Raw genomic sequence first — 24903 nt, forward strand, 5'->3', positions numbered from 1 at the left:
TCACTTTTACACTTGATGATACAGTCACTTTAATACTTGTTGATTTCGTCACCTTAACACGTGATAATACCGTCACTTTTACAATTGATGATGCTTCAGTGTTACACGTTATCATGCCGTCACTGTTACACGTTATCAAACCCGCATTGTAACTCGCTATGCCGTTAATCACACACCGGTATTTAATTGGAAACTTCATCCTCGATGAAATCTCATTAAAACAATCATTTTTGAAATATTTTAACTTTGTTTATTTACGAAGCGTATATTTCTTATTACGTAATTCAGTTTCATTCAGTATAGATTTATAACCAATTTTGTTATACAAATCTGAACATGCATTGTCGACTATTTTAACCAACTCCATACTTATTTCATCTCGCCAATTACTGGCCTCTTGAGATGAGTTTGCCATCTGGGTACAAAGAATTCCACATTTCTTTGAACCACTTTTTCCGGCCAATGTAAATCCAAAGATAGTTTTCTCCACATCTGAGGTAAAATTCATACCGAGATAATAATACAGCGATTTGGAATATACAATTGGATTGTTAGCCACATCTTCGTAAAATACAGTCCGAATTCTACCGGGATATTTTTCATGTAATGATTCTCTCTCGAGGATATCTTTATATATCTGATTACATAATCCATATATTTCTGTTCGATAATTTTGTTTTGACAGCTGGCCTACGACCTTTTGTGAGCGAAATGTTCCTCGTGGATCTCTCATTAAATGTATTACTTTTAACGATGGGATTTTTTCAAGTATATTACCTAAACTTTTCATACGTATTCGTATTGTTTTTATAACAATATGTTTTGATTGTAAACATTTTGTGTTTAAATCTGGTAAACACCGAATAAGCTTTTTATTGGTTGTATGTCCATGTTCTTCATAACCTCTGCAATTTACGAATTCTTTCATCTGTTCACTTTTCGATAGAAATTGCTCCCTCAAGGCACCCATAGGTAGACTTTCTAATTCGCAAGTGCTTATGTTCCTGATGGTGGGAATTGCTAGGTCCAAAAACGTTTTGAAAGCCCTGTAAATACAAACAAAAACAGAGATAAGTTTAAAACTTGAACAAAGAATTAGCAAACATTACTTCAAAGCGATATGAATATATATATATATATATACGTAGAATAAAGCTAAAATGTCCATGTGGCGGTAAATGATAATGAAATAAAAAACCAAACACAGATCTGCTGTCTCCCTAGTACTTTCGCGGAATATACAAAGCCAAACACAGATCTGCTGTCTCCCTAGTACTAAAATATATACATATATAAGCACAGGCAAAAACAAAAAACAAAAAACTAAAAAAAAAACTAAAAAAAAACAAAAAAACAAAAACAACAACAACAAAAAACAAAAATCCTTTTACAGTACAGTTATGTCACAAACAATAGCTATCGCTTAATCACATTTTCTTTTTTAGCAGAGTATTTATCTCCCATTTCACATGTTATCATTTATGAATAATTGATTCGTTCATCCTCATTTCGACGCTGAAACACACATGGATGCTTGCTATATTCAGTGATTTGTAGGAAACTGTCATCACTTGAACTGCAGTTGACCAGCTACATGACATGAAACGGTTACAGGATCTCTTCTCTTGTTGTAATATATAATCAATATTGTGTTGGCAACGATGTGTGTCCATGCAATAACAAAACATGTTGCGTCCCGTGGAAGTGAATTTCGTTTGAATTATTTACCTTCTAGTAAAACAATCATAAAACTAAATATTTCTTGCCTGAAAGTGAGGTCTGAAGATACAAACCGCGTTATACAGATGTCACGTACAGTTTAGTGTACACTAACCTTTACATCTTTGTTCGCTATTAATGCATTGCATTTATACTAGAAGTACACTACGTTAAGACTATAGGTAGACTAGCAAGATACAAGAGCTATTCAGGTGTGACCCCCTTAACTCACAAATCTCATCTTGGTATATAATCAGGCATAAAACGTATGTGAAAAATCTGAAAATCACATCATCTAAACCATATTGTAAAGTATATAATTTGTTCTCTAACGGTTAATGTCAAATGTCAACATCATTTTAGAAATTATCTGCTTTAATTCTACGTATGAGTATTGTATTGATATGTAAAAAAAAACACGTCTTCTACAAGAAGAAACATCAATTAATTTGTTTTGGTGAGGTTACAAAAAATAACAATGATGCTAATTTAAATGTTTAAATAGGACTTTTCACCATCATCATCTGGTGAAAAGACTATTTTGTTTTATCTCTGTTTTTTTTTTCTCTGTCATAATTTGGGGTGTCTTGTTTTTTGAACGGTTGCATTTATGGTCATAATTAATCAAAATGTATATTGCAAAATATATGTCATGGTAGAAAGGTGTTATTGCAACATTTTCAAGTAGGTAAAAAATCAAATATGGCGGCCATAACGTCATACATCAAGATCTAAAAATAACCCTTTTGGGAAAAAAATTCAGTTGTCATTCCATAGCATTCTTTTAGATATTCTTGTTGGTTAATTTTCTTATTAAATTATCTATTGAAAGGTCAAATTTAAATTCCTGCTAATGGGTTACTATTTTTTGGATATTTAAAAAACACTTTGTTCTTATTAATGTTATCACGATAAATTTGATCTCTATCACTTTTGCTATGGCATGTTCCATTCGCACAGTATGCCATTTTGGAATCGTCTTTTTTATCCTCTTGAAGTTTCTCCAAAACCTTTCAGATACCATTTGTAATTTTGCTATGATTTTGACTTCATCGAAAGCAACAAAATAACCGCTATTTCGTCATATTCCTTTTTACTTTAATTCTGCAAATTGCAAACCATTTCATATGTGGGATGTCTAGCTGATTGTCGGTAAAGTTTGCTAAAATGAATAACTTTCACCTACATTAGGTCACAGAAGTCAAATTCCTGATTTTTTTAACAACGTCCCCACAATAACAAAAAGACCAGGTCCGACGGGATGTTGTCTAAACAAAACTTTCAACAAGTCCTATATATAGTAAAAACATTATCGTGTAAAACTTCTGGTATTCGTCAGGGATTAAAAACTTCTGAACATCTACAATGTCTAGATTATTGATATACTTTCTTCTCTTTTTTTTCATCTTTGGCTCATTGACAGTTTGGCTTGGTCAATCAATCAAATAAACTCTTTAAGAAGCAAAAGATAAAGTGTTAGCATTAATTAGTAAAAACGTGATTTTAAGTGCACCTACGTCTGCTATTGCTTTATCATAATGTGTCTTATTTGGTGCTTAGCACAGAGCCATTTCATCATTGTACATATATAATTATTTTATTTATAATTTATAATTCAGTCGTGCTCTTTCAAAAGTACATACACACACACACACATATACATTAGGTATATATATATATATATATATATATATATTGTAATTAAATTCTCTTTATCTCCCTCAATCTGAACATCTTCTTTCATTCCCGTTTACTCACACGTTGTTATAATGACCCGTGATGTTAAGCAAAATCATTAGTAGTGTTACTTTAATTAATTACGTATATGTATGGCTAGAGGTAGTCTGAGTGGTCGGGCCAATCCCTACCGACAAAACTTCCTCCAGCCATATCTATCAGATAGTTATCAATTGTAAATGGTCCCTTAGATAAACAACCATTTAGCAATTGATATTTGACTAGAGGGTGATCAGGGAATTTTCCATCACGTGTTACCTTGACCGACATTCATGGCCAGATGCTTCTGTGAACATAATCTACTATTAAATTATATGGTTAATATTATTTATGGCTTAAGATAAATTTCGAAAATGAATCGATGCCTATAAAAAATCAACACTACTTTTTTATTTTGTAAACTAAACCTTTGGGTCTTGTGTATTGTGAGTAATAAGAATAGAAATCGTTGTAAACAATTTCAATTTTTAATTTTGTCTGATTAAGACAATCAAATTTAAATGACCCGTGACTCATATGGTAATCAACGTTGATATAAATCATTAATGAGGGTGACTATACATAGAAGAATACGAGTATGGTCTGTTTTATTTTTTGTTGTGAATGTACGCGACAAGCTGACTTCGTTAAGCGAAAGTGTTTATGTCACTTCGTCCCGAAGGTAATGGTCGGCCGTGCGTGACTGCAATTGGGGTAGTCTTCACCTGGTCAAGCTCATATTAGGACATAATTTACCCACCTAAACTTGTATGATCGTAGACTATACCTGCCATTGTTGGCAATATAGATATTGACATTAGCATTGTATATCGGTCATCTATCGCAATATTGGTGTCAAAGTAAACGGGTAGTATTCATTGCATGATCAGTGCCTTTACAGCGATCCACTTAGTGATAGCTATTTAAAACTGCACGTTTGTGTGATTGCCCAAGGCTAGTACATGGTTAGCTGTGTTAATAACAGATTTGAACATGGGCTTGAACATTGTTTTCATTTAGGATGAAAATGAATGCGAAAATTGTTCATATAGCTCTCCGCAAGGGTGATGAACTTAAGAACAGCATAGCCGCGATTGAAGCCCTTATGGTATTGATTAAGCACCCGCAATCCTCCGCGGGCATCTCCCCTAATTCAGACGGTTCTATGACCTCACGGCAGCAAATGCCTTGTGGTTTAGATTGGGATTGTCCGGGGGCAGATTCCCGTCATGATAAAGGCGCTCGATGTTTTGAGGGGAGTTTCTGTTGTAAAGAGGCACCGGAGGGGATCATCTGTATTTGCATCTGTATCGTTACTTCGCAGGTCCCAATTCTGGTTTTGGCACACACAACCGAATCTTCCAGATGATTCCAGTCAATTAACTACTGTTCTTATGAGGAAAGAGTCTTTGTAAGGATTTGTTGTGGCTCGTTGTACTTGGTATGGTTTACTGTTCTTGGTTGCATATGTGTCCACAATGTTTGTTGATATGAAGTTGCCCAAGTTTCGTGGTGTTCTGATGGCTCTTTTAGGTCTAGATCTTTGTAGGAAATCAGATGGTGGTATGGCTGGTGCCATGGTATGGCTGGTACCAACCCCTCGACAATTTTGAATATATAGAAGAGGCGTTGTGCTGTTCGTCTTGATCGGAGTGATGGTAAATCCAAATCTTTAAGCAGTTTTGTCACGCATCCTTCTTCTCGGCTGGAGTAATTTTTATTTATGAACCGGACTGCTTGTCTTTGTATTCTCTCTAGCTTCTCAATTTCGGGTTTGGTATATGGATCCCAGACGATAGATCCATATTCCATGATTGATCTTGCGCGCCAGATGTAGGCAGTTTTTTTGCAGTTTTTGTTTAGAAAGCCTAATGTTGAGTTTGCTTTCTTTGCTACGTTTTTAATGTTGGTATTCCATTTGAGGTCTTCTAGGGATTTGTAGGCCGAGATACGAGTTATTTTGTACTTGCTGGGGGATGTGTTAAGCGTATATAATCTTTGGCTCTGGTTTTTTATGCTGACTATGTAGCACTTTTTTGCATTAAATGTCATCCCCAGGTTTCTGCCCAGTTTTCAATGTTTTTTAGGTCATTTAGTAGTGTCACATTGTCCGAAAAGGTTCTAATGTTCCTGTAGGCAGTCGTCTGCAAAAGGTCGGCCAGGTGATTTGACTGTGTCTGGTAAGTCGTTGATATGACAGAATTGTTCCCCTTCTAGGACGACTTGCATCTTTCTGTTGGTTAGGAATGTTGTTAACCAGGAATGGATTGGTCCTCAGATTCCGTGATGGTCCATTTTGTACAGCAGTTTGTTATGGGGCACTGTGTCAAATGATTTTGAAAAGTCCAAAATTGCTACATCTACCTGGTCTCCTGCCTCGTATGCCTATGTCAAGTCAAGGAGTGTTGTTGCAGCTGTGTTTCGCATGAGTACCCTTATTGAAAGCCGTGGTTTAATGATGTCAGGGCCTTGCTTTTGTCTAAATGTTTTAGCATATGTTTGCATACGATGTGTTATAGGACTTTGCATGTGACAGATGTTAGGGAGACCAGTCTGTAGTTTTCAGTGGAGTGTATGTCTCCCTTTTTGAAGATGCATGAAATATTTTCATTTAACCAGTCTGATGGTAGTTCACCTGTACCGATAGATTTTTGATGTAAGTCCCTGTGCCACCTGTTATAGCGAAGCGTGTATACCGGATGTCAGCCGTACGCGAAATACGTATACCGTACGTATACTATCATACGCAATGCGACAAGGCGTTAGCGCGCGGGAAAGTAGCACGTGTGGATGAATGTGAGCAACTGGACGGATGTGACATATCGTTATGTAACTTTTCTATCTATTATGTATATTGTCCATATATGGTGTTGTCTAAATGAATGTTTCGAATGAATGTTGGGTAATTTTAGTGTGGTTATGGTCACTTTTGGACAGAGTGGCCGATGCAACAGCACCTATATCTATGCTACAGAATTATACAACTATTTGAATCTATATATCGACGATTAGGCCAGTCTGAGATTAATGTAAGTACTTGTCTAAATTATATAAGCGTAATATAATATAGTATTTATTTAATATATTTGATAAGCGTTATAAGTTTATTATTTTTGAAAGTTTGTCTGTGATTTTAATATCGGGCGTGGTCAATTTAGAGAACGAGTTGTTTCAATGAAGCGTTAATATTATTTTGATATGTGTATTGTTTTATTTATATAGTACGACTAAATATTGTATGAGTCGGGAAGCAAAGACTCGGCGGACTTGGTCCGGGAAAAGCTCCTCTTCGCATTGAAGAGGTAGGTATTTTTATAATATAACTTATTTAGTAATTATTCATGTAATTGGTAATAGATATGCATGTAGCTATCTTCTATATAATTTATGGAATGAATAATTAGCTGTAAAGTATATATATATATATGTTTAACCATTTCAACTGATTACGATCAGTTATTAGATGCTACATCTTGTATAATTGTTTGAATGTATTGTGCTGTATTGTGTATTATTTGTAATATGATTTATTCATGTTACAGGTTTTTTTGTATGAAAGAACCCTAGGAGTTGTGTTATCATGGGGAAACATAGCTACTACAAGAGGACTCTTGATGGGAATGTATGTCGCGAAGAGGCAATGGGGGCAAGTTCCTTCTATGTGCAGGTCCATGTAATAGCTGTCAACATGCTGCTTTATGCCGCCCTTATGCATGCGGTGTATCGGATGTTGACGCATTCAACGCACTCAATCCCCGTATTCTCTATCCCTCGAGCGATTAAGGGACGACGCATTGTTACAGCAGCCATTGGGAGGCATTGGAGGGCATTTTGTCCAAAACATTTTAGAATTATATGGCCAAGCGACATTGCTGTTGCAAGTTTTTGGGATCAGGCACAGATTATACCTTCATGTACTCCCAAGATGCTACTGCTGGGGTTGATGTAAATCCTATGTTGTTTGGTGGGTGGTCCTTGTTCCATTAAAGCCTCCCTTCTGGAATGTGTATGGGCATGATGTTAACTGATAACAGTGACGAGCTGCCAGGAACATGTTGTTCAGATTGTTTAAGTTGTTTAGATGAACATTGGGAATCAATAATGTTTTGCTGTTTGGGATAATATGTCACGCTACAGCAATTGTGGCTTTGCGAGTTGCCTATTTATCCGTGTCGTGACATGTGCCCTCCAGGTTAATGACAAGGGCATATGTTGGCTTTGGCAGTGTCCTCAGTTTGTCATTCCTTAACCTCTTGAAACGGTTTTCCAACGTTGTAATTAGTACAGTAATATGTAAGACTGGTCGGATGATCAGAGAGTCAATGGGTATCCCATTGGGTTGAGCTTTAGAACCTAGTGGGTCTTGCGTGTGGTGTCCGTCTGTCAGTATATTGCGACTCAAATTTTGGGAGAACATTAGTTTAATGATGGAGGAAAAGAGAACGTTGTTTCGAAGTCGTTATTTATCATGATTCATGACCAGACAACAAATGAATGCCCTCATAGCCCGAGTTTGTGCAGTACACAAGCTGGTGATCTCGGTTTACCAGTGCTGCAGGGATCACGGTTCTATGGTGAATGTAAGAAACACTTGCTCGGGAATGTTGTCGGATAGTCTGCATTCCTGCCGAGGACTAGTTATTTGTTGGATAGTTGCCATGCATGTTTCCCGAGCGAAATGCGGTACATGGTTACCTGTCGGTTGTAGACCGCTGTTCTGGGGCGCCACTCGAGTTACGACGAGATGCTAAGCTGGCTGAATCGTTGCTGACTTGGTCGACGCGCTGCCCAGTTCATGAGCGGCCGTTGGGTTCCTGCTACGAGAGAGGTCGATACATTTTTGAAGTTTGTCATGCGATGACATTGGGGTTGATCTTATTGTTCCGTTTCGGCTGCAGATGTTGATGCCAATAGCACATTCCATTATTAAAACGGAGAGGAGTGTTATGAATGTACGTGACAAGCTGACTTTGCTTGTATATTCGGTCATCTTTCACAAGAGTATCCTTAAATAAGCACATATACACTATCAGGAATGAAAGGAAACTGTTAAGAAGATACTCTATTTAAATGATTCATATGACAATTCAAAATTAAATGTGAGATAACATTTAACCTACAAAGGAGAAGTTGTAATATTAGAATAAGCAAAAGACATCTTAAAGATATACTTATAATCAGTTTGTTTTTCTTACAACATACTGTAATGCAAATGTAGGTATTATAAAATGCCACGTCAACTCTGTTTCACAAAATGATAACAACAAAAAACTAAACAATACATTTTGAATCTTCATTCAGAAACAAAATTAAGATTATAGATATGATAATAAAGATTTTAACCTAGATGCAAGAAATAAAAAAAATATCATTGTTAGAATATATTGGTAATATAGAATTGGCATTAAAGATCACGGACAAAACTAACATATCATTGACTGATAATACAATTTTATACCTAAACAATGAAGCAAATGTTATATGGTTTCTTCCCAAATGCGATAAGTTAAAGTTAATATAATCTAAGGCAAGCTAAACATCAATTATATATTATATATCTTATTCTTTATCTAATTTATCAAGAGTTTTCCAGTTATATGTTATTTATCCAATCTCTGTTCACAAAATTATGTTGAAATATGGTAGAGAAAATAATGTAGATATCATAGTTTCAGAAAGTAACAAGCATCAGGGTACAGGGCAGTTTTTATTTTATTTTATTTTATTACTATCCCAGCATAACCCCTGAGAATGTCGAGTATGTGCCACCCAGTCAACACTGACTTTATCGCAACGTATGCAACATCTTTTCAACGCAGTTCAACAGCAACGGTTTTACCAAACGAAGGCAATCCATATCTATCGTAGCTATAAGAACTCGCGATGGTTTCGTTGTTTGGAGGGGATCTGGGGTCCATGGTTTTGCATAGGAATAGGAATGGGCATAGAAAGTGAAGATGAACCCGGCCTTGGCCTTCATTGGTAATAAACCTGTCTTTCATTATACATTCCTCCGACATTCGAGATCACCACTGCTGAGAAGGCCGACATTACTGAGGTACAGGTATGCACTGAATGGTTACTGTTGATGTGAAATATACAAATGACCTGTATATTTGCAATATATATAAACGGATAGGGACAACAGGATATACATTTCTATTTATGTGAGATGCTGGATATTCGGTTCACCTAAAGCTTACCTGAAGATAAAAATCGCCTCGAATAGAAATAGAATACTTAATTAGACGAATATATTGCTTAGATATAAGAAAATGGAAAATATGTTTGGTTTGAAGCTTATTCGTCTCTCCATAGCCGCGAAAAATGGATCCAGATTGAGGAGACTTTGACGTTTGGGAGAGGCAACGTTTCGGGCAGATCGAATTCTCTAATAACGTATACCGTACTTTTTATGTTGTGTAAAACCTGTCTACACAAGGGGGCCTTTTGAGAAAGGATACCTTTTTATACTGACTTATTTATGATGAATTTGGACTTACACGTGCTTTCTAAAGTACAGTTGGCTGTATATCTGAAATTGTTCTGCAATAAATTGCATTGCCATTTTTTTACCACACAGCTGTTACATTTTTCGAGTGATTTTTAAAATACAAAATGTAGTTTCTTTGTTTAAATTCCTCTCTGTATAATTGGAGACGTGTCTAGCCAGATGAAGTAATGAGATATTACATCATAGCAACCTCAGTTTTAATGATATTACAATCAATTGATCGCGTATTTACTTTGGTTCTTGTGAGATCTTATATCATCTGATCTGTGGATACAATGTTTAATATCGATAAAAAAAACTCAACGATTGCCAATCATCTATCCTGAACAAAACTATCAAGATCCCTTATAGTGTTCAAATATTCTGTTATAACTTTAGGGAGTAAGACGGATTGCTTTTCATCAACTTGGACATATGACTTTTTTATTAACCTGTCACAAAGTTGTTCAGTTACATGATAATTCTGATGACCGTCACAGCTCAGCATAATATATATACATGTTTTGATAATTATGACTGATTATCATCGCCCTAATCATTTTCAATAAAGTAAGGTGCAATTTAAAGTGAATCTGAAAGTGAATCTGAACAAACGTTTAAGATACGTGATAATGTAGAAGATGGTAACAGGTTGTAATCACAGAGCTGACATCGATATAACGATTTGAGAAAAATCTTGTGGCGACACCAGAGGGAACTCGGTTTCTATCTATAGATTACGTTTGTAGTCAGCCTCAGCCGTTTATTTTAGCCATGATGATGTTAACTTCGCCTTTTTATTATCGATTGTAGCTGTTGAGTAGACAGCATTGAACAAGTTGATAGACTCGGCAATAAATGAAGTCACAGTTACCCCAAGAGAAGGAATACGCCGAATGCCTCCTATACCGTTGGACAGACAGAAGGAAAGAATAAATGAGAACAAGACCAAGACCACTTAACACTTTTATACATTGGTCAGATTTGGTTACTTATAGTTGTAAAACTTTACCAATAAGATGATCGCTAGAGTTCAGATATCAATTGTCACGATAGTTATCTTGAGAACATCAATATTGTATTTAAAACTTAAATTGCTGTTAAGTGCTGTTCTAGTTAAGTATACTTCTTTAAGCGACGTAGCTATGTGCATAATTAAAGTGATTGATAAATAATAGCCGCGTGGAGATGGAGGGTGTAGGTCATATTGGTTCTCTGTCAAGCCGCGTCTAGATGAGTTGAGTGAAGCTGAAGTCCTTTGTAGATCACAGTTTTGTTATCTTCCTATTCAAGCATGCAAGTTACTGACCATTAAGAGATCGCGCTTCAGTTAAAGTACAGCCTGGCCTTGTGAACTTGGAATTCCTTGGATCTGGAAGTTAAATCTTGTTGTACAACACACTCGCCTTTCACTTAGGAGACCGGTGTTTGATTCCGCTATCGAAGTGATCGGGTTTGCCTGTCCAGCCACGGGTACCCCAGTTTCCTTTCACCATAAGACCCTTGTGCGCATCCGAGTCGATCCCCTGCTTGTAGGGCGCAATAATTGCCCCTGCTTAGGATTTGCTCTTTGCTATTCTTGCAAGCTACTTTATACTTCTTAATGCCTCCCTTGACACATCTTCTGCTTTGTCCGGCAGTTGAGCATTTGTTACTATGAGGAAGGTTTTTGATTTCTGTCACCTGGTCGAGACAAACCCGAATCTATAAAAATGGCAGTTGCTCTTCCTGCTTAACGCTCAGTATTTTTGGAAGTGGAATGACTGGCTCGCCTCTTTCAGTATAATGTGTGACAAGGTGGGTGTTTTAGGCAGTTTACTTCAGTGAGGTACAGAAGTAGCACATTAAGATCGGCATCCGCTACGCGCTATCACATGGAGACAACCAGAACATACTGGCGGCCTCCCAAAACGCACACGCATTCATCTCGTACACAAAGGAGGTTGTCCTTAAAGCGACACTTCCTTTAAACATCTTTGTTGTACTTGTTTCATTTTTGCCTAAATACATATTCATATACCTATCAAGTGTATCACATTATGGACAATTATATTGTTTAGATACGAAAAATGAAGATGTGAATTAATGATTATAAGGGAAATATATCGCTGTAAATCAACAGTTTGCAATGCACATTTATTTCGTCATATAAACTAATGCATGCACAAAACACAACACACAACTCGAAACAAAGATGGCTTCCGAAGTAAATCGGCTGCGATTAAAAAGAGTTACAGCGTCAAGTATAAAACAAAAGATGGCCTAATGGACAAAAGAAGGGGAGTAACATGACGGGACCTGTTCAAGCAAGCCGCAGCAATCTGAACATATGCATATATCCATATGCTGTGTTGCCGATACATGTAAGTGTGTATTGACAAACGCAGCTAACGTGTTTACTGTTCTACGTATGGTTAGCTGTTGTTTACATATATAATACAATATTGGTAATAAATGTCATATTTTCATGATTCTGAGTTGACTTTTAAGTATCAAATAGCATTTACTGAAATCATAACCAAATCCGCTGTTGAAAAACACGCGTTTACATACTGTGTATCCGCATACAACATGTGTTTCTGTATAGATATGCCTGTCTCGTTAAAATTGAAAGGGTTTTACCGCCTAAATCGATTGGTAAATCTTGATGTTGGAAATCGATGTGAATATTGAGATAGCATTGAAACGTAGCTAGAAGTGTATAAAAAGGTACAATCAATTAAAATATAATGTTGTCATCGTGATGACCCTCGAAATGATAGGACATTAAACAATTCAAAACTAAACTATCCGGGTCCAAAGAGCTGTTAGGTATAAGGTTTTATAACTTGTTTTACAACTGTTGAAACGACGACGTGTATAGTTTGTTCCTCAATGAGTACGCAGAACCATTTTTGCATTAATTAATTTTCACTGCTACTTATTCTTGTACTCAATACTGAAGTGAGAATAGGTCATTAATTATAAGTCAGAACAGGTATAAACCTATACCTATTAATCCAGACTTGGAATGTTCCCGGTCGACATGTATTATCTACCATTCTCTTTCTCTTCAGGAAGATGTGTTTCAGCAGTCATTTGCGCCGATGAAAACGGAGACAAGCAACCTTTCAATATTTTTTATATTTATGTACATTAACTTAATGTAAACCGAAATCGCCAGCTTCTCGAGATAATTTATATCAAAATAACGTAAATATGAAAACATCATTTAACATTAAAAACCCCAAAAAATGAGGGCAAAAAAAATAACAAAAATAGAGATGTGCAGGGAGACAAATGAAAACGTACAAGGTGAACAAAACCAGGGTTTTATTGCAGTTTTACAGGAAGCATTCAGTGCATACCTGGCTGTCAGTTATATCGGCCTTCGCAACAGTGGTGATATAAAGTTTACAAAAACCATCTTGCATGTCGGAGGACCTTCTAATGAGCACACAGGTGTGTTCACAGTAGCGGTCAAAGACGTATTCGTCTTCAATTTCCATACCGATGCATATTACTTTTCAAAGCAATGCATCCCAGCTCCCTTCCAAATCGATGCGACCATTGTGAGTGCTTATAACTATGACATATATGTTACTTTAACGTCATGAAGTCAGTGTTACCTGCTGGGATTATAAGAAATTCAGACAACAATGTTTACCAACTTATCCATATACCTATTTGTGCCCTGTCGGAGCTTACTCTTGGCGCTTGTTGGAGGAACATAGCGTGCACGAAAATCACTGTATTCAATGAAATATTCGTTAGGTATCCCATCTAACGTAGATCACTTACCGCTAGGAAACCTCTTTATTGAACCTAACTACTTAACGAGACTTAATCATTATCAATCTCAGAGTGGTAACATTCGGTATCTGTAATACGTAATGCATATGCAGGAAAATAATATTTAAGGGATTTAACTGTCTTTTTTATGTCTATGGTCGAGAGCTTTGCAAACAAACGGCATATGCCAATATTTAGCGACTTCGTCAACGGGGTTCGACAAATGTAACGGCCTATTTTTTCAAAATCAATTTGTCAAGAGCAGATTGGAAAACAAAAAAGAGTTCATTGAAACGATACGAAAAAAGCACAGTCTATTCAATTTCTGTTATTATTTGTGTAACAATATTGTATCACATTTCTTTTTGATACTTTTTAATTGACATGAAAAACTATGTAGTCCTAGGTTATTTTTTTTATTTTTTTGCATAGAGCCATATCATTGTTTACGTTAGTTACAAGTAGTTCCGTTGGGTGAATATATTCATGCGCGGCATGGATTGATGTCACGTTTTAGGTGTTAATTATGCTCACATAGACTGCAAATCTTTTTACTTAGTTTATATCGTGGCTTTGCCACCAAAATCTAAATATACTACTATATTAACAATATCTTTAAAAGTGACGTGATAAGGATTTAAGAATAAATTTCCATCTCCTTGAGTGTTCCATTTAGAAAATTGAATAATGAGTGATTTTTTGTCGTCGTTCTTCAAAACATATCACATATTACCTTCAATTTTAAGGAAGTTATCTTTCATTCTTGCTTTTAACTTTTTTTTTATTTTTCGTGCGATAAACTTTTTAAAAAAATCTATTTTGCCACAAGATTGACACAGGTCTATTGAAATACAACAAATTGTTTGATACGTTTTATATAATCATTAACGATAACCTATATTTAAGGGTGTCTTGATCTTACTATTCATATGCATTAATGAAATTAAATTAAACTTTTATCAGCTTTTTTTCAAGTATAATCTATAGTTTACAGGAATTGTCAAATGCATCAGTGTAAATGTATAAATTCAGAAAACTTACCAAAAAAGTCGGATTTTTGTTCTAAGCTCTACCTGTGACAATATTATCAATACTTCCAAGTACTTGTAGATAAAACAAAAAAAACAAAAAAACAAAAAAAAAAAAAAAAAACTACAGGCAGCCAAGGGATACTGCAGTTTGACTCTAGTATACTAGTAATTACGCTCGTGCAATACTAGCGCAAATAGTGCAAAAGTTAGTTTTCTTTCAAATAAAAAATCAAATCAGCTATCTAGAATGAATGCATATCTTTACAACCGAAGTCAAACCCTATTGCGTGACAAGTGAAATAGACTATAATATGAAAGAAACAACTAACCGCTTTGTTCCGTCTTTGAAATCAAACTGTTTGTGGTTGTCAGCTTTATATAATCCCCATAGCTCATGAACGGGCTCAAACCAGTAAAACGTGTCAGAGTTAGCCTGTAAAATCTCGCCCAGAAACGATGACCCACTTCTCATATATGTCAGAATGATGACTGGAATAGGACCTGAGGAAAAACACAAAGGACATAGTATAAGGATTCAAGTAAGGTGATGAAGATTCCGGTTGAACGAGTGTAAAAAGTATACCACTTGATAATATATTGGGAGAATGATTAGATTAGTTCAAAAAGCGGGTAGTATTACAAAAAAGGTATTTCCTTCATGAACAGGACAGCTTCAATAATGATCAGATATGAACAGCTGTCACTTGTTTTATATATTCATTTTCCCTTAGAACACTGTATTCATCAAAGAGAAATGTTCGATCGTGATCGATACGGAAAAACACATGATATATATAACTTATTTTGGTACATTGTTTTGTCCGCCAAAATTGTAAGTCATGTGACAACATTACACTTAAATTCTTCTGACTTGCTATTCATCGACCTACCGTTGTTGTCTTGAACATATGCGGATTGCCTTGGACCAGAGGTATTGGCCATACCATTGTCACGATTTTTGTTTATCTCTTCTGTGATTATAAAAAGAACACCTTTTAGTTGCATACAATGTATTTGTATTTAAAATTTGGTAAGCAATCAAGTGTATAATGTGTGTTAATAATCGTTGCATTTACATGTATTCATTGCATGAGCCTATACAAAAAGAGTTTTTACAAAAATGTTATTATAAGGTTTAAGTCACTTTACAGCTATGTCTGTACACATATGTATGTTTGCTTAGTTTAGTTTTTTTAATGAAGGTTATTTTCCCGATACAGGATTTAAATATGGTCATCTTCACAGAACTCCAAGACATATAATGTATGTGATATGGAAAATTTTTTAAGAACAATTTGTTGATGAAACTTAATCTTAATATAATTTGCTACATGACAAAGAAGGATCAACAGGAAGAATGACAGACAAACACTAGAAACAGTTGTTGGGTAATTAATGTTAGATGTTCTAAAATGCATCCCTATATATGAATCATTGATACCAGCTGTGACAGTCATGCGTTCGGTATAGTCTTAAGAAAACCATGAATTAAATGCTTGCTTAAACAATTTGACATATCAGTCAATTGATCGCATCAGGAAGTCAAACGCCTGTCTTTAAATCAATCACGAGTAAATGCATTTTGAAAATATACAGGTGTTAAATGGATTGGTTTTTAAAGGAGTATTGTTTTCGGTTAGTTACTCCTGATAATCTAAAGATGGGTCTTACAACAACGTACATGTTTAAGCATGTATCACATTGCTGTGCAGAACATCATTTCTTGACATCAATTTGAGCTAATGAACCGTTGTGCAATCTATTCTTGCAGTTTTTACACTGTTTAAATCAACTACCATATAAAAAAAAAAAAAAACAGATAGATGCAATTATGTCAAGGGTATTTGATATACTATATCAATTCTAACATAGCGAATTAAGGCAATATCTAATAAAATCGATACATTCTCTGATTCTCCGGGAAAATTAGAGATACAATAAAGGTCCTATACTGCTTAATACAAATGGAAAAAAAATATTCTGTGGTCCTTCAGCGATTATAAAAAATGTATTTTTGAATGAAAATAATTTGACATCGTTTACAAGGTCAAAAATCAATATCGGCTCTGTGACATTTGACGTTTCACGCTATAACCATTCTCAGACATTTGACGTTTCACGCTATAACCACTCTCTGACATTTGATGTTTTACGCTATAACCACTCTCTGACATTTGGCGTTTTACGCTATAACCACTCTCTGACATTTGATGTATTACGTTATAACCACTCTCTGACATTTGATGTTATACGCTATAACCACTCTCTGACATTTGATGTTTCACGCTATAACCACTCTCTTACATTTGATGTTTTACGCTATAACCATTCTCTGACATTTGACGTTTCACGCTATAACCACTCTCTGACATTTGACGTTTCACGCTATAACCACTCTCTGACATTTGATGTTTCACGCTATAACCACTCTCTGACATTTGATGTTTTACGCTATAACCACTCTCTGATATTTGACGTTTCACGCTATAACCATTCTCTGACATTTGATGTTTCACGCTATATCCACTCTCTGACATTTGATGTTATACGATATAACCACTCTCTGACATTTGATGTTTAACGCTATAACCACTCTCTGATATTTGACGTTTCACGTTATAAACACTCTCTGACATTTGATGTTATACGCTATAACCACTCTCTGACATTTGATGTTTCACGCTATAACCACTCTCTGACATTTGACGTTTTACGCTATAACCACTCTCTGACATTTGACGTTTCACGCTATAACCATTCTCTGACATTTGATGTTTTACGCTATAACCACTCTCTGACATTTGATGTTTCACGCTATAACCATTCTCTGACATTTGACGTTTCACGCTATAACCACTCTCTGACATTTGACGTTTCACGCTATAACCATTCTCTGACATTTGATGTTTCACGCTATAACCACTTTCTGACATTTGATGTATTGCGCTATAACCACTCTCTGACATTTGATGTTTTACGCTATAACCACTCTCTGACATTTGACGTTTTACGCTATAACCACTCTCTGACATTGGATGTTTTACGTTATAACCATTCTCTGACATTTGATGTTTTACGTTATAACCACTCTCTGACATTTGATGTTTTACGCTATAACCACTCTCTGACATTTGACGTTTTACGCTATAACCACTCTCTGACATTTGATGTTTTCACGCTATAACCACTCTCTGACATTGGATGTTTTACGTTATAACCACTCTCTGACATTTGACGTTTTACGCTATAACCACTCTCTGACATTGGATGTTTTACGCTATAACCACTCTCTGATATTTGACGTTTCACGTTATAAACACTCTCTGACATTTGATGTTTTACGCTATAACAACTCTCTAACAGTGGTATTTCTAATTTCAAACACTTATTGAAATGACCAAAGCATTCATTAAAAATCCAAAATTAATTGTAAACAGTGATTGAGCGCCACATGAGTGTCTGAATGTATATTTGGCTAATTACTGATGTTCTTGGGCCTCGGGGTTAGGGGCGGATACCCAAATGATCGACATAGTGCATTTGAAGCATTAATAAACTATTTCTTTAAAAATAATACTTTGCGGCAATATTGATTGTCTGTGTCGGAAACATTATATCGACTTAACAATCTAATTTAAATTAGACCTGTAAGTTGCGGGTCAACAAATCATGACCACGGGTTTGATTGTATATAGCCAAATGTGTAATATTTTCAAACCTTGCTTTTTAGTGACGATTGAGGACATGATAGAAAGATAAATACAAAATATAACAGTCTTGTTATAACGAAAAAAATAATGTTTCAGCTTCATGTTCTTTTAATCTGTACGAATGTGTCGAACCAGTAATTGAAAGCGACGAGCTGAACTGATTCAAACGATTCGCCATCTGAATAGTGTAACCTTGATACAGGATGGCTGCATGGTTGTCAGCAACAGCAACGTCATCATTAGTCCTCTTTACTGAAATTAAATTTGATTGATTTTGATACATGTGACAAGAAAGGTATACAATACACACTCTTGTGGTTCTATCATATCCAGCAATTTCGGCGATTTTGTTTCCTGTAATTAATTTTCCTTTTCTGGACAGTTACATCCTTTCTTTCCCCATACAACTGCAACTACTCTGTATTCACTTGATCATTTCCAATTGGCATATCAAGTATTCCGATTGATAACTGGCGAATAATTGAGACGTTTCATTGTCAAAAAGTTGACAATATCACATTGTTCTATTTGATTATCAACCTTTTTATATATTGTGTTCTGTGTGTTTTCGTTTGTATGTTGTCACAACGTAACATATCAATTCATTGATCTACCTTTTCATCGAGTTCCACAAATATTGAGTTTGTTTATCGTTCTGTCAAATATTATAAAACAAGTCAACCTCTGACGTAGCATTTCCGATATTTTATTTTCCCTGTTACGCATAGATATATAGGTATAGAACTAGAACGTTATTCTTTTGTTAATTTTTTCATCTGTCTCAAGGGATAGAATTACATTAAAGACAATATACAGAGACCACATGCTAAGTAGCTATTGGCCGCATATTAAGCCAGTTTTATCTGTATTCACTTGATTATTATATAAAGCAAAAATAGTTCTGATAATGTTTAATATTCCAAAATCAACCATGACTCCCCACATACTAACAACAACATAATTCAAACTACAAAAAATTATTTAACGAGGGCAACATATAAACCAAATTTATAGATCTGCATGGCAATAGACCATATACTTACCGCCAGTTTGGGCCGTTATCATGATATACGTCGTTAGTATTGTTGCACATATACATATGTAAAGCATAATCCTTATTTTTCTTCTATTCATATTGACACTGTGTAAATCTTATTATTCCTAAGTGAAATCAGCTGACTGTTACTTCTCACGTGATACCAGATAAATAACGATTTCTGAGCTGCCCTCTGCTAGATAAATACAAGAAGTCAAAATATCTTTGTGACGTTTGCATATAATACAACAAACTCTACTCAAAATCTTGGGGTCATGTATACATTTGTTAAAGTAGCGTTGATAAGTGTCTCCATTTAAAGAAACCTGTTGATAGCACTACATATCGCCGTAGGACACTACTATATAACTATAGTATCATTATTATATGATTATATTTATATGTGCCACGTGCTGCAATAATTGCCAATGGCAACATGACAACAACGACGAGTCATATATATGCTGACAATCTGATATACTTAAAATGAATATCAGACTGTGATCATTGCATTTCATGTCTTATATTAACATTATCTAATTTTGTTTTGTAAGTACAATTTCGATGATTAATTGATCACGGTTCTTCATATGACAAAATTCAAATAGCAGTTTATTTCTTGTTTTTGTATCATTAACAACATAATAGTTTATATAGATTTTGCTGTGCCAACGCCATATTGTTCTGCATTTAAAGGGAAGTCGTCTTTATACAAAATAAATGAAATGTTACCTACAACAGATCATTGTGAAAATACAGATATCTTAATTCAAGTTAGAGTTAGGTTATATCCTTGTAGAAGAAGTAAAAAGGGGGACATAAATACGAGGAGGCCAAATTCAGATCCTTGTTGAACATTTATATATATTTACACTTGCAAAGTTGTGTCACTATATAACAATACCAGACCGATTTGTTTACCATTCTTGCATGGAAACATTGACCTTTGAACTTGCGTATGAAAATATGACAGGGTACGGGAACTACTTTCGCCAAGCACATGGCTTTGTTTACATTTACAATTTAAGTTACGCTTTGTTTACCATTGTTAAATGTATAAAAATAACATGTTTGACAATATTAAATATGATAATCTATCAAAATGTTTTTGTTATTTATGTTAATATCATAATAAAAAACAGAGCTATTTTTTACCGCGGAAAAAAAGTCTCAATTTGTTGTGAAGCGTCACCATTGGCTGTTCTAATAATTGACTCCTCCCACTGTGTCCGACTTTTATATGATTTTTTTTTTATTTACAAAGAAAAAATATTGTAATCACAAAGACTTATAGAAACAACATCCGTAAGTGTAAATATAGGGATTGGATTTCACTTTTATATTCTTAGAGGAATTGCTCCATAAAAGCATGGTTAACATAAAAGTGAAACCCAATCCCTATATAATATAATCAAGCAGACCTTATTAATCATCTGTCACACCACGTGGGTTGTTTTTTAATGTCTTCCGTTGTGTAAAGGGTTAACCAAAAGAAAGAATGTGGTATTGGTACTTTCGTTAAGCTTGATCCAACTAAGGTTGACATCAGGACACCTAATGTATCAGTATTTAGCTTTAGCAGGCGTTACTTTGACGAACGCATAGGGGCAACTTGCGCTTCCTGATATGGAAGGCAGAGGAGCTGAATCTAGAACTGCCCAAGACTTCCGAACATCATGACGTCATTCGACCTCAACATCCCCTTTTCAAAGTATCAGAGGTGTCGGAATCTCAGCAGGAAAGCCGTGTGAAAACAGTCGTATATGTGTCTCCGGTAATAATAACCTAACAGTATGTAACTGGAGTGTCCAGTGTAGTTTAATATGTAAACTTAATAACACATTTTTTATCAAATTATTTTATAAAACAGTAACGCAAGATTCGGTTATATGTATCTGACATCTTTGTCGACATCTTCATTGCAGAAAATAATTCAGATATTCTTAAGGTAGTATGTTACACGACGTTTTTTTTTTTGTATTTATTTTATTTTTTAAAGTTTTTTCATCATCATCATCATCATCATCATCATTCAATATATCATTTTCAAGCTCTGCATGCACTAATTAATAATTATTTCACATATAAAGATACATAATTACTATCGTCATCACACCTATGCATACACAATTTGGTCATCATCATCATCATCGTCGTCGTCGTCATCATCGTCATCATCATCATCATCATCATCATCATCATCATCATCATCATCATCATCATTCAATATATCATCAATTCTATGCTATACATTCACTTACATACGCTAATTCATAATTATTTCACATAGTGACCAAAATCACTATCGTCAGTATAGGTACATAATTAAGTCATCATCATCATCATCATCATCATCATCATCATCATCATCATCATCATCACCACCATAATCATCACCATCACCACCACCACCACCATCATCATCATCGTCATCGTCGTCGTCATCACCATGCAACATAATCATATATATATGTGTTATGATATCATCAACATCATCCTATATCATCATCATCATCATCATAATAATAATCCTCATTACCCTCATTTATATTCATTATGCTTATATCATCATTCATTAGTAGAATAAGAAAATCATCATCATCCACATATTTACATTATGACAGTATATCATCAACATACACACATTCTCCATGCCCTCACACAAATCATCACTTACATTCCACAACAAAAAAAGAAGGGGGGGGGGGGGGGGGGAGAGAGGTTCGAATGAAGCTAGAGTATAGTGAAAGAAAGAGAGATAGACTGGGCTAGAAATGAGATTTACCAAACAAATATGTCAAATAAAACAGTAAAAAATAAATATCATAGATATTTCTCTTACATAGCTATATCAATAGAATTTAGGGTCTCCAGGAAAAGTGAGTAGAGAAACATAAAAAAGAGAAGAAGAATAGGAATAATACACTGGACATCATATTATTTCAGAAAAAAACTGTCCGCTAATATTAATGATTTTCCCCATTTTCTCCATTCTTTGTCAAAGTTCTGCTGTACCTGGTCGCATTGGCTATTAGCAATGTGTTTTTGAAAAATATAGAAATCTTTATTTTGTTATCGATCAACAACTGCAATAGACCCCAGATATATAAAGTACTTTTGAAATGTTATAAAAATTATTTGCTCATTGTGATGATTTGATAACAGACAAGCTGAATCTGTTAATGTTGTGGACAAAATGACTTTTTAATAGATTAAAGAATTATAAGAGACAATTTTCATTTTGTTTTGTTTATTAGTCAGCGTATAACAACCAATGAGCTCATTATCATTTTTATCGGCTTCCTAATTATCCAATTAAATAACTGTAGTTTTTCTGCACCATTACCAGTTTACTAGATTCTCTTCAAATACCTCCCGATCTAAACTCCTTTGCAACCAAGTGTGTGATACGGTCTGATGTAGCGAGAAGTGTCCATTCATAAACATATATCGCTCCGCGTAATAACGTTATCGGTGTTTCTAGATAGTGTGCAAAGACTAACTTAGTCTTAATTTCACCTTGACAGAATAGTTCTTCTAAATAACCAGTCTTTATGGTTCTAGGTAAGAAAACGCTGCATTTCTATGGTGAATTACATGAAATAATTAAAAAAAAATCATTTTCTATTTGGCCAATTATATTTGATGGTATCGTTTTGTTCGAAATCGATTATAACCCTTTTCTCTGAGAGAGAATCAGATAGAGTTGTTTAGAATAAACACAGCAAATAAATATTTCTGTTGTTTAGAAATAACTAAACCGTCAATTTCATCAGGACAGTGTATTGATATGAATTATGACAGAAGACTGGTGTCGACCTTACTAGTGTCCTCAAGTAATAAGCATACGCTCTATTTTACGGCATACTAGAGGAACGGAAAAAACAACATATTTTGTTAAAAATCTGCTTCATATGTAATGTCCAAATTAAATTCTGTTATTGTTAATGTATAGGAGATTTTGGGAATAAACAGACTAAAAAGCACATCCACCTTTTCCTACAAATAACTGCTTAATGTATACAGGCTTATATTTACATTTGTCTGGCATTGTCACTATATAGTCTGTGTGAGAACTCTGGCATTGATGTACGTTTAAATGCCATCTATCACGCGCTACACTTATCAGCGTATTAATACAACATTAACCGAGACTACAATATCCAGGATAATTAAGTTTAACGACTAATTATTCTGTTTACATTATTTGTTACACAAAATATGCAATATGCGCATTACGTTGATAATAAAATGATTAACAAAAAGAGTTTTTTTTTAATTTTCCATGCACTATTTTATTTGCCACAAAACACGCGACCATGTTCCGGCTGTTCCAACGACTGACAAAAAATCTGCTGACTGTCGGTAAGGCGGGAAATTATGAATTTTAAATATGAATTATAGCATTTAAAAAGGTAAATAAAATTGAATGCCAGAGCTTTGCAAGCAAACACATCATAATGTGCTAACGCAAAAGCACATTATTTTGCTCTGCGTACATTATGATTTGTTTGCTTGCAAAGCTCTGGCATTCAAAAAGATCATAAATACCATACAAAAACAGTTCAATGCTTAATTATATACATTTCATTTTTACTTCGACGTTACAAGGTCGACGTCGCTAAGTCGACGTTGACAAGTGAAGACTTTCTCAGGCAATGGAAACAGAGTTATAAAGGAAAGCTGTTTCATGCCCTAACTTCTTTTTTTCATTTTTTGTGAAGACTTTCTTTTAATTGTGTTATCTTTATTTACTTTATAAACGACATAGTGGGTCATTTTGCCTTGTTTTTGGACTTAATGTCCTATGGGCGACGCTCAGTAACATTATTCCCACAATATTCCTGTAGATGTCGTTCACTAAATTAAAGCAATTTTATTTATCTTGAAAAATGTTCACCCCATTCGACGAATTAATTAATTATTCTTAAAAAGACCTTAACTGCTATGAGAAAACGAAATAGTTTACAAATAGTCAACCTCTCAATTGTCAATGTATTACAAAAATATCAAACAAAACAATAACGGTTATTCCCCTTATATTGTATTAAGGAAAAATAGTCTGATAGTTATGTACAGTGTCAATCACAAACATAACAAATCTGTAGATCTACCGAACCATTGTGAGAATAAATATGCTAAAGCTTAGGTAGAATAAATCACATTGCGTAATATACAAGTCACATGCAGTACATCACTGTCGAGAAGAGGGTGTTGACGTGTTATAGAGCTGTCTTCTTTAATTAATTCCGATATGTGACACACACGTGAATTGTTTACTTACCGAAATCGCGAAATTAAATCCCAGCGGAAATGACCACGTTTACAGTATCAATATATTTTCGTACTATTTCAACAATGGGCAGGTGTACTAATTATTTCATTTTATATATAATTTGTCAAGTACATAATTTTAGATTGGCCAGA

At 34.8% G+C, this 24903-nt stretch overlaps 1 protein-coding gene across 1 annotated transcript; it reads right to left on the reverse strand.

The window, feature by feature from the left end:
* Positions 1–227: 227 nt before the first annotated feature.
* Positions 228–19734, reverse strand: LOC117335754 (carbohydrate sulfotransferase 1-like). Its single transcript, XM_033895935.1, has 4 exons — positions 19484–19734; positions 15621–15701; positions 15060–15231; positions 228–1046 (listed from the first exon to the last, which is right to left on the reverse strand). Exons 1-4 carry the CDS (start codon positions 19572–19574, stop codon positions 251–253), a joined length of 1140 nt encoding a protein of 379 aa, XP_033751826.1. The 5' UTR covers positions 19575–19734; the 3' UTR covers positions 228–250.
* Positions 19735–24903: the final 5169 nt, after the last annotated feature.

Source organism: Pecten maximus, chromosome 10 (assembly GCF_902652985.1).
Source record: "Pecten maximus chromosome 10, xPecMax1.1, whole genome shotgun sequence".
Taxonomy (NCBI): Eukaryota; Metazoa; Mollusca; class Bivalvia; order Pectinida; family Pectinidae; genus Pecten; species Pecten maximus.

Coding starts and splice junctions, on each gene's coding strand:
- LOC117335754 (XM_033895935.1), bottom strand. CDS start 19,574: ATGAATAGAAGAAAAATAAGGATTATGCTTTACATATGTATATGTGCA. Junction 15,702..19,483: donor GATAACGGCCCAAACTGGCG/GTAAGTATATGG, acceptor TTATAATCACAG/AAGAGATAAACAAAAATCGT. Junction 15,232..15,620: donor ATATGTTCAAGACAACAACG/GTAGGTCGATGA, acceptor GTTTTTCCTCAG/GTCCTATTCCAGTCATCATT.